The 12,034-nt window shown below is 43.2% G+C and overlaps 1 protein-coding gene across 1 annotated transcript; it reads right to left on the bottom strand.

Annotated features, from left to right (window-relative positions):
- Nucleotides 1-5,791: 5,791 nt before the first annotated feature.
- Nucleotides 5,792-11,479, bottom strand: mob3a (MOB kinase activator 3A). Its single transcript, XM_085252086.1, has 4 exons — nucleotides 11,252-11,479; nucleotides 9,780-10,350; nucleotides 8,519-8,721; nucleotides 5,792-6,196 (listed from the first exon to the last, which is right to left on the bottom strand). The coding sequence occupies exons 2-4, from the start codon at nucleotides 10,195-10,197 to the stop codon at nucleotides 6,167-6,169; spliced, it is 651 nt and encodes a 216-aa protein (XP_085108212.1). The 5' UTR covers nucleotides 10,198-10,350; nucleotides 11,252-11,479; the 3' UTR covers nucleotides 5,792-6,166.
- Between the last annotated feature and the right edge of the window lie 555 nt (nucleotides 11,480-12,034).

Raw genomic sequence — 12,034 nt, 5'->3', positions numbered from 1 at the left:
ATGTACTTAACTATGAGCTGTACTACGCACTGGATACAGACAGCCTTATTTTTGTTGTTGTTGTTGCTGGCTAAACTGCACTATGGTTTAACTAGAACAATGTATGGTTTTTAAAAGACAAATATCTGTTGAGGAGTGTACTGAAGTATTCCTGAGTACACGTTACTTTATTTAACTGCATACATCAAGAAATCATGTCAAATATTAGATTTTTTGGATCAGTCCAAACCGTATAGTTTTTACTTTTTGGGATATTTGGTAGCTTTTACAATAGCTAAGCCATCAACATTTCTTCATATCCTATGATGCCAGAAACCGAACATTTCCAGCTGAACCTTTGACCTTTTGTGAGAGTACATGCACGTTTTGCAGCCTGATGTAGAAGCTGTTTCGACGGGGGTGGGGACAATGTGTCGTGCTTGTGATAATGAAAGAAATTTAAGGATCCTGATGACGCAGAAAATATGTGTGATCTCTCTGCCCATCTGCTAATTGTGAGATGCCACAGCAGTGTTGCCTTAGATGTGATATGCTTATATGGAGGCAGGTATTTAGACAGGTTCAGTCAAGTGGTTTCTCATAATGAGAGAAACTTATTTCCACGTATTCTCACAATACAGTATGTAATAACTGCACACCAGCTTACTAAGTGATGCTATGTATTATGCTAGAAGTGCTCAGGTATTGTTGCACTATAAGCACATGGTCCAACAAACCTTTCCCCTGCTCCTTTTTCCTACTGGATATAATCCCTGGTTTGGAGTTCCACTTCAGTATTCATGTACTGGGTGTCTTAAAACCATGTAAGGGTTGTTCCAGGAGTCGGCTGCCTTGTAACTGGATGCTTTGTGTCTCTCCTTCTCCTTCTACCTCCTTTCACCTTCTACCTCCAAAACACAAGCCCAATAGTAGCAAACATTACGTAACGCGTTGGCCGATGATCCCCAGTCGGGAGCACATGGTGTAGTCGCAGGGTTTAGTGGGAAAACAAGATCGCACTTCCAAGTTCACGGGGTGCACGGGGTGGGTCTGTGTCACTACAGCTCAAAAGAGAGAGGGACGGGGCCACGATACGTGCCTACATTTGACAGCAGCTCTTTCTGACGTAAAAGCAGCTCAATCTGGAGATTATCCTGGGTTGTTTAATTTGATACGTGATTTAACAGAGGCGTGTCTCTGTTGTTTTGCACTGCAGTAGCCTTGTAATGTGCGTAGATAAAGCTGTGGATCAATCGCAGTGTTTTGTTGTTGTTCCGGAAATGTGCATTATTGCCCCATCATAACACGTTCTCGTGACGTTCTCACGTTCTTAATGACACCTTTATGGAGCTACTCAACAACAGTAAGGATGGAAAGCAAGCGCTCAAATATCCTCCAAACTCTTCTTATCAAAGCCCACGCTTATATGACTGCAACAGCAAAAGGAAAATACAAAGTGGTGAAGGTCCTGGATCAAATCCAGTCTGATGCCTGTCTGTGCGTAGTTTGAACACTTTTACGGTGCCTGCGTGGGTTCCCTCCGGGTACTCTGGCTTCCTCCCACAGTCCAGAAACCAGTAAGGTTAACTGGTTATTATCAATTGACCATAGGAGTGTGAGTTTCTATGTGTGTGGTGACAGATTGGTGACCGGAATACGGAGCGTGCCCTGCTTTTTGCCTGTGACAGCTGGGCCAAACGGCGACCCTGAATTGGATAAGTGGAAGAAAATGGATGGATGGATGGAGACAGGCCTGGTGAGAGGCCCTCGGGTACAGAGCAGCAGGATTTGTTGCAGAAACATTTCTGTGCTGTTTGTGCACCATATTTGTCCACATACATGAAAAGCCTGTCGTACCTGCAAGTGTTTTCACATAATGCACGTGCGGCACGTATCAATACAACCCCCAAAGGCCAACAAGATTAGGGAGCTAAACACAGTCAGCAGTCTTGTACTAATTTGAACATTTGTTAGATGCTTTTCCTAAGCAGGGAGGTCGCAGCACCCCAGAGTGCTCCCTTTTCCAAGCAACTTTGACTGAACAATCTTCTTACAAGGAAACAGCCACAAGATGGGAAATTTGTAATCTCTGGCAGAAATGGATGTGCATGGGGCAGAAAGAGAAAGACGGCGCACTAGGCCAATCAAATTGTTCCAGTACCCAGAAATCCCTCTCCGATTTGCCAAAAAATGTTGCAACACAGACTGTTTTGCTCCATTTGTACACTAGGGAACCCTTTTGTGTTCTTTCTGTGCTTGCACTTTGTGTTTGTTACATAACCATGTGTAACAAAGGGTATTGATATGAATCAGGTAGTTTTGATTCAGACAGGGAGAGGCTGAAATGTAAGATTTGACCTTTCAGCCTGGGCACTAGAGCTTGTGTCACTTCTTGGTTTCTAAATAACTTGCTGTATGACTAAGTAGTTGTTGTTGTTTTTATCTGTTCTCTGCCCTCACCATACAGCCCTTTCACTTAAATCCAATGTTCTAGCAGTACTTATTAGAAACATTTGTGCAAAGATTAGGTGTAAGACATGCTGGAACAGGCATGGCTTCTGCTTTTTAATAACTATAAATCTACTGTCGTTATGCAAGAATTAGGGAGAATTGCAGTGTACAGATGTGCCTTTGCATGTCCACAGCAGAAAGGGAAATGGGTCTTTGCTGTGGACAGGGAAAAACACCCAACTCGCCAGGGACATGGAAACCCCGGTTTTTGAACAGTTCCAGCAATAATGATCCACAAGGGTTTGGACTTTCAGGAAGAAATGCGTTTTGGTTGTTGAGTTTAGTGGCAGAGTGAAACATGTCCCACACAGAGGGCCCAGAAGGACATCTACAGAGTTCTTCCAGACTAGTCCATACCAGTCTTATTTCCAAGCCTCGAGCTCAAGTAACCAGAAGCTGAATCTGCCCAAATTTCGGCCTCATTTAAATACATCATTATCTTACTGGAACTTTTTACGAGGCCTCTCCACCTCCAATGTCCTAAAATTATCGCCACTTTTCATCTGTACAAGCTGCACAACCACATGATGCAACTGAGTCATGTGCCGCAAAACCGTTAAGGGTGTGTCCTCAGTCCGGCACTTACTGACTCACATTACATCCCAGCCCGTTTTTGATTGTATGTAAATAACCACACTGTACCATGAAAACAACAGACGGGCAACTGCTGAGCACAGAGTTGGACAGGCTTCTGCCTGATTGGCTGGAGCTTGTTCTTGGCCTGTAGCCAGCGCTTCCCTTCACTGTGCCGATCGCAGAGCCCCTCGAGTCTGTCTGGTACATTCCAAAGGAGAAAAACACGCCAGTGAGGGCGGGAGAGAGAAGGAAGGAGGGAGGGGAAGAGCGCAAGGCGGGTACATCTCATCTCACACGTAACAGGCGTAAAGCGTGCTGAGAGAGTGCAGCCCAGTGTTCAGAGGAACTGACTCCACTGTGAGAGGAGGGACACTCCTGTAAGAGGATCAGGTTGCAGGAGGCAATGAGGTCATTCCAGTGGGTGAATTAACCGTGGCACATTGTTACATCATGTTTGTTTCTTATCAAAATTCATATTTATCGTATATGTCAAAATGTATTTGTCCAGCTTGATGGAAGGAGGTGACAATGGGTTCATTTTAGCGCTTTATATGAAGATGAATATGCAGTTTTTGTGCATTAAAATTGAATCAATTGTTTCATACAGGAGTGCAGCTAGTGATTGTTTCCTTGATAGATTCACCTTCTTCATTCTGATTTGTAAAAATTCAGAAAACATACTGACGCATGTCAAATCCCCAAAGTCAGCTTTGTCCAAAGGAGACTTTTTAAAGCTACATTAAAACCGTTGGAAGAAACTGAAACCATCCTTCAACTGTGCAAAGCTGAAACCGTGGAATATTTTCTCATGAACAACAGCTGAAGGTTGAGCAGGTTATTTACCAATGGGGAGGTCGGCAGTTAAAAGAAGTCATAAAAAGCCCCTAAAGGCATAAAACACAGCGCTGAATGGGTGAACGGGGCTGTAGCCTTAAATGCTCTGAGTACTCAGTAAGATAAAACTCAGGGCGATAAAACAAATGAGTGGAGCATTGAAATGGTTTTCAGAATAATTTTTTACTAATTATTTTAGCTGTACATTTATAAATGCTTTGTAGCTTAACTTATCAGAAAGCAATAATTTACAAGCTTCACATATTTTCTTTCTAAAATTCCTAATTGTAAAGGAACTAGTGACCACAGACTAGCACATATATGAGTCAGCTCGTACTTTCTAAAGGAGGAAAGTCTTCAGTTATTAATGATATGAATCAATAGCAACCATAGACTGTCCTTACTATTTGTGTGCATGGATATATGTAATGGTAACTAGATGTAGTGAAGTACAATGTTTCTTTCTGACTATGGAATTAGACGGTGTCCTTTAAAGACATTGTATTAAAAAATAGTTACTATGTTGCCTAAATTGTCCAACAACATACAGCGTTTTGTTACAAGTTACTTTTTTTTGCTTGACTGCAATGTTGAGGTCTCTTTATTAAATAGACATATTCAGTCTTTGAATGACTTACTCTTCAAGCACCAAAAAAGGAAAAAAGAAGTTGAAGATGTCATTCTAAATTTTTGGCCGTGACTTTTTTGTTTTTTTGAATAAAATGTTTCCAGAAAGCCTCGTGGATGAAATCATTCTTTTTTTCCTGTGTGTGACTGCAGTGTGGTGAGGTTTTGGCAGATGAAACACTTGACTGACACGAGCCCTGAGCTTTGCAGAGTTTTTGTTTACATTTATTACAGACAGTGCGAACAGGAAGTGCGATTATTTTGAAATTCAAGGAATTAACCTGTTTGGTGTTTTGCCTGTAAACTGCAGTTAGAGAGTGGGTGTAACAGTGAACTGTAATTTTCCACTTTATGTCATAACGCAGTGCTGAAAGCTGTGTGTGTGTGTGTGTGTGTGTGTACGTGTGCAACAGTATCAGATATGAGCTTTGCAAAGACTGATGTTACACTCATATACTATATAGGTGCACCTAAAGGGGCCATTCTGAACGATGGCTTACATGATTTGCCTTGAATAAGATGACTGAGTAATGGTTTATTATGACTAACTGCACCCCTGCAGCAGTAATGAGAGAGACTGTGTGACTATTTATATAACCCCGCCCATAAGCGCTGATAACTTCCACCAACTCCAACCACTGATGTTGTTGTTCGGGACTATTGTTGGCTCAGTCACATTAAGCAGCGTTCATCCAAAAACAAACCCTCTCTCTGTGTTCGTCACAGTACAGTCTGGCCTGTTTCTTACATAACCAGCTTAGCCAAATCATTCACCCGAATCAGGTCTTTCCCCCCCTTCTTGACTCAAAGTGGGACATTGAGCAGATTTCATAAGAGTACAGCAGCAACCACAGGATAGAAAGCTCAGGGAGACGGGGAGGTTTTGGGAGTCTGACGCCTCCTGGTGGACATTAGTGAACACAGCCTGTTCATCATGTTTTTCCACTTGTGTTTGTCATGTGAGGTTCAAGTCTCGTGTGACCTTCAGCTGCCAAGAGTATCTGCAATAAACACCTGCAGGTTTGACATCTGAGAACCCGACCCGATGGCTCCCAGCCCAGCGTGTAAGATAACAGCCTTGATGTCTGAGTCACCATTACAGTATCTAGCCTGTCTGCACATATGAGTTTTAACCAATAAAAATTAATGACTTTAAATGGATTCAGTTCAGTAAAATACTCTGTTTCCTCTGTTTCCCTCAGTTTAATCTTAAGGTTTTTATGACTTAAAAAAAATGCTGCAGCCCATTATCATCAGCATCAGAAAGAGTTGAGAATCACTTTAATGTAAGAACATACTGAGATTTACAGGTGAAAAGAAAGAAACCGTACTAATTTTAGATCATTTGGAACAGAAAAGAAAAGAGGAAGCATCCTGGAATGATTCAGATTAAAAAAAAAAGACATTAACACAAACAGACCTCTTAATACTGTGCTCTGATAAAATGTCTGAAAACTTTTCAGAAGGAGCAGAACGCCCTGGCGCAACAGGATTCCTGGTTAAACCTACAGTATGCAGCTAAAATAGATTACAGTACTTAAATATAAAAATAGACTCTGGATTTGATTGCTCGTTTTCCGTTCTCCAAAGCAGTCTTCGAGATGGACGGATGCATCCATTCGCCGTGTCCGCAGGTCCCTCAGTGGCACATCCGAGAGGTCATTTCTTTCTGTGGCAGACACAAACAAACAGCACACAGCTGAGCGAACCTTTCCAAAGCCAGTTTCTACACTGATCACATGACAGTAGGGCTGGGCGATATGACCCAAAATTCATATCTCGATATTTTTTAGCTGGATGGCGATATAAGATATATATCTCGATATATTTTTTTAAAGCCATAAAGTAAGAACAAGATGAGAGTTCTTAGTCAAAGCTGTGTCCCAGATGTCACACAGGCACTTTTATTAACATAGAGCATAGATGTACATAAAATTTACTCAAAAATAAATTATGAGCATTTATTAAATAATAATGCTCCATAAATAAAAGAAAACAATGTTGTTTTTGTGCATAACAAAAAGCTCACACTTGTGCAGTCAAAATGTAAACTAAAAGACTCCGAGCACAATAACAAAGACAGATTTCACAGCTGCTCTGTTCCCAACTTGTACTGCGTGACTGACAGCCTGGAGTTTGAAATCCGCTTCGCAACCACGTCTCTTAACAGGTGCCATTTATGGTCCTTATACACAGTAGGGTAATATTACGTTGAAGCACAGTACGTATCACTCCGCGAGGCTCAGCCGTAATGCTCCGACAATCCATCAAGCGGTGCAGCTCCGTAGCTTACCAAAGTCGTACTAAAACATTTTTGACAGATTGCTGAGCGCCGTGTTCCGCATAAAATCGGTTCGCGGCCATCAAGCACAACCAGAATTCATACATTAGGCGCGCTGTCAACTTTTGAGAAAATGAAAGGATTTTAGTCCGTGCAGCACCTCTGGGCTGCATGGCGTTAGCGTGGTTAGCTCGTTAGCGTGGTTAGCTAGCTAACACATTGACGCCGTCCAGCCCCACGCACGGGGCGATGCGCAGTAACTCGTTAACGGAGATTTGCCGTGTCCATCTTGTCGCTTCCTGCAGGTGAAGCGATGGGGGAGGAGGGGGAGTTGTGTTCAGTGAAGGAGAGGTGAGGCCGAGTAACGTTGCGTAGAGACGGAAGTGGACGAAAGAGAGGCAAACCTGCGGCTCCACAAGTATAATTATAACGTAACATAGACTATATCGATATAAAGGATATTGTCAGATCTTATATCTCGTATAAAAATATATCGATATTTTTTAAAAACTCGATATATCGCCCAGCTCTACATGACAGCACACTGCTGTGGGCAACATACAGGTGGGAAACAAAGAGTAAGCAGTCCAAGCTTTTTGGTCAAAACACACACACACACACACACACACACCACACCTGACAGAGTGAGCACTCGTCTTTGACAGTTAACAGTAAAATAAATTTGGGTTTCAGAATAATGGAAAGACAAGAAAAAATCTGTTCTAAAACAAACAAACTGCAAAGACTCATTTTTTGAGTCCTGCATTTCTCTGGTGTGCTCATACATGGGTCTTAACTATTGTAGTTTTCCACTCATCGCATTAAGCTGCAGCAATCTGCAGCTTGTACACAGGACATTTTGTTGCAGCCTAAAAACCAGTGACCTAAATCCCTGGGCCACTGAGGCATCACATGACTGCAGTTTTCATTAGCTACACTAAACAAAAGGATACAGTTTACCCACAGCTTCATTTTTAAACTCACATCTTCTCATCTATAGCTATCAAGTTATGCATCACCCATTAAGCAACATCATGCTGAAATACAGAGAAGCCACAAGTTTTTGGGGAAGTTTAGAAACAGTCTTGCACTTACACGATTTGACCACTAGGGGTGCCAATTCTAATTTCCTAAATCAAACGATATGCTAGACTGATCTGATAATGTAGTAATCGGGCTCTTTGTTGTACTTCTCAAAAGATAATTTAAAGGAAATGTGATAGTCTGTTTACCTGGGTTGCCAAACATGAGGCCCGGGGCCAGAAACAGCCAGTCAAATGCTCCAATATGGCCCGCTAGTCCTATACATTTATTTCTGACAATTTAAGCCCTAAAAGTCATGCTTACAGATTTCTTTCATTCCTTTTCACTTATTACAATAGAAAAACTTTATTGAGTGGAAAAACTGATTTGTGCCGTTAAGCGTACAGAAGGGAGTTTCGCCGGTCCGGCCCACGATGCAAGATTAGCCTCACATCTCCGCTGTACACTGCTCTAAAATGCAGCTTTGTGTCACAGCAACCTTCAAATGCAGCATCTCGGTGTTTTAACATGGGCTGATTATTACACAAGCGTGCGCACACACACACACACACACACACACACACACACACACACACACAGAAACACACACACACACACACACACACACACACACACACACAGAAACACACACACACACACACACAGAGCTCGATGTCATCTGCTCACCAGGGGCTCCAGCTCTTTGTGGTCCGTTAGGTTGAACTCGGTGACAAAGTAATAGAAATGCTTGTAGCAGGTGTTGACGTGAGCCTCTGCCCCCATCTGGCTCACGCGGTCAAAGTGGTGGATGTAGACGTGGACGAACACCCGGAACAGACGCGACAAAATCTTCTTAGCCACCTGCATGAATGTCTTAGGGAAGGGAGTACCTGGGAGTCAAGCAGATGGGAGACAGAGCGAGAAGGCTGCGGTCAGTCTGCGGTGACCTTTTATTTGCTCCGGAGTAAACAGACACGTTTGAAATTACTGATGCATTTAATTAAAAGTGAGGCTGCTTTTTCTACATTAACCTTTCCCCGTCTTCTCCCCCTCAGGCCTGGACACCAGCCGCCAATCAGCAGCAGACGCGGCCAGCGTCACAATCGGACACGATCGGAAAATCGACAGGGCTCGGTGTGCCGAATAATCTCCCAACACACGCTTAATTCAGCACATCGTTTTGCTTTGACTAATTAAATAATGTTTTAGGAACGTGTTGCAGAGGATGGCTGCGTCAGAGGTCGTTTCTATTCATAGCCTTACTGTCCATCCTGTGACCCATTTCTAAAGCCACTGGCTGGCATGTTTCTGTAGTCAGTCAGTCAGCTGCTGAGCCACAGCACAGTGCACACAAACACACTCGGAGATAATAGAAAACCACAAATTCCACTGCAGCAGATTAACTGTGATGTTAGCAATGCTCAGCGCTGAAGGTAATCTGACATACGTGGCCTTGCGGATGCTGAAAAACAGGCTTCACATTTCAGATGTGAGTCGTTCGCATCTCATTTCAATTTTCCTCTGTAATTATTACACGTTAATCATTTAAGTGGCTTTTCTCTGCGTTCCGAATGAGTCACACTGAAAGGATCATTAAAATGAAATAGAGGTTACTCATTATAGCCATTCAGTTCATAAAAGTAAAGATATATTAAAGCATCAGCTCCCCACTTTCTGCTGTGTGACCCTACCTGTGGTGCCAACACCCATGCAGGGAGCCACTGGGTTAAAACACCAACAGGAGAAAATTTGAAATCTGAACAAAAGTCATAAGTTTACCAAATAAAACTTTGGAATTTATTGACTGGAATGGCTTCGTAACCATATCGAAGCGTGGCCACAGTCTGTCTGTGAATGGGCTGGTCGCTTGGTTTGCCTCATGAGATGACTTGACAGACTTGAACCAACCGCTGAGACGCCGTGGCTCGTGGCTTATTTCAACACTTACCGACGTTGGTGGGGAAGATATTCTCGTTGTTGATCTGTACCTCGATCCAGTCCATGAGCAGGCTCATGTATTTGGGAGCCGACAGGGCGGTCGGCTTCTTGTACTTGTGCTCGTCTTGCCAGCGGTATTCGTACTTGGGCCCGCCCGACATGACCGGGCAGGTTTGATCAGTGCACGAGTCACTGATGGTGCCGTAGATGAGGTTGATGCGGTTGAAGAAGTCGACCACGTGGACGGCCACCCAATCGTTGAGGTCCTCGCCGTGGGGCAGCTGCACAGCCAGCTTCAGGTCCAGGCCGGCGTTCAGGGACGCCTGGGCCTTCTTGTGCAGCTCGAAGCGCTGCGTCCCGGGCTCAAACTTGCGCTTGGGCCGGAATGTCCTATCTTTGTTGAAGACTTGTTTCAGGGCCATGGACATGGTCGCATGTGGTGGCGGCAGACGATCTGTTCGAACGCTTCAGGTGAATTATTTACCGTTGAAATGGAAGCAGACAAGGTTGTGTGAACAGCCAGTGTGGGTTGTTTTGGTTATGGATTGTCGTGGTTTTTATTTGGACTGAGTCTCTGACTCCTGTGTACGATTAAAGGAGAAAAAGAAAAGGGCAGAATTTGGTTAATATATGCACATTTACATTGAAATGTCTACTTCCTGTCAAACCTGATTGCATGTGTATGTAACAATTAAAATCTAGGGTTGCAAACAGCATGTTTGTTAGTTAAATTAGTGTCTAAAATGCCAAACAACAGTGAGATTTGGGTTTTTCCCAGTCATGAATCATATGTTAGATGCATGCTAGGTTGATATAAAACTGTTAAACCGGAAAAGAAATGGAGGCCGTGCGAGAAATTTTACGCACGAGAGCAACACAACTAAATAATTTGGCTGTAATCAGAATAAAATGCCCAGTTGCCCGACATAATTGATCTGAGACCACACTGCAGCACTGGGAGGCTGTCTGCAAACGACAAGCCTGGGCAAAAAGAGATTAACCTTAAAAGATGAAACATGGTGTCTGAGTGAGTCATTTCCTATTTCATACACCAATTCCGCCGTGAAATCAAGAATATGCCGAATGACAATAAAACCAAGTCAAACCGCGTGTTGCCAACGTAAATCGACATTGCCGTGTTTATTTACGCCTCCATATATACATCAGGTCCACATTGCTCGTTGTCTGGAGGGCTTTGTGTCGTTTTTAAGCACATTTCCAGGATAAAAGTCAGAGATTCAACATCGGGGCTCATGACGGCGGTGCGAAGTTTATTCGTGACGTGACGCTAGCTAACTCGGCCGGACTTGTTGCTCCATAAAACAGCAAATATAAAACCCGCTAAAAACACACGACAAACCCGGATCACTCACACGCTATCGTAAACGAGGGGAAAAAGCCGCCTAAGGGCAGCAGTTAACTCGGGCGGCTCTTCGCAGGGTGACGAAATGATACAGTTGAAAGCCACTTTCCCGAACTTACTTGTTCCGCCTTCCTGTTTCCTTCGACCTTTTATCGAGAAATATCTGGTCGCTGATCGATAGCTTTATGTCGACACCGCAGACGGGCTACATTATGGACACACGGTGCGATACATGTCGTAGAATTAGTAATAACGGTACGAACATGTCACTTTGATAAAGAAACTAATGTCTGACTCCTCCCTGTGAAACGAAAAGTACACCAGCGCAATGCTAGCGGCTTTAGCGGCGACTTCCGGATTCAGGATTTTCAAAGTAATGGGACTGCTTTTTCCACTATATGTGGAGACTTTCATGTTAGCTTTGGTCATTTCATTACATTCCCTCTGACCTAAGAGCAGTTTTCATGTATTAATCACTTACACCTGCTGACAAACTAAATCAAGTTTCCAGTGTGGGTTTTCTCATTTTACTGTTCGGAAGAATCAATCCTGCTCCGCCCGTATCCTGATCAGATGTCTCTTTTTATGTGGGACTACACGGCGTTTGATTCTTTGCTCTCCCGTCCTACATCTTGACTCAGTACCTCACAGTTTGCAGTCTGCAGTTTTCTACAATATAGTTTTTACCCAAGCCATGCCACAGAAGGTCAAGCAGGAAAAGTTACAAGTAAAACAAAAGCTACAAGTGTTACAGAATTTGAATGACGTGTCAGCATATACTGAAGAAATGAAATTCTTTTTCAGTTTTGCAAAGGAGAAACTATGGCATGAAACGATATGTGCGTATGTGTGCTTATAATAAACAAAAGGTCCTAATCTAGTAACCTGCACAGTTTTAAGCT

The sequence above is a fragment of the Mchenga conophoros genome, linkage group LG17 (genome assembly GCF_057382185.1).
Source record: "Mchenga conophoros isolate Kocher_MC1m ecotype Shallow Benthic linkage group LG17, M_conophoros_male_GT1.1, whole genome shotgun sequence".
In the NCBI taxonomy this organism is placed as follows: Eukaryota; Metazoa; Chordata; class Actinopteri; order Cichliformes; family Cichlidae; genus Mchenga; species Mchenga conophoros.
The sequence above is the reverse complement of the archived record's forward strand: the minus strand, read 5'-3'. Positions and strand labels throughout refer to the sequence as shown.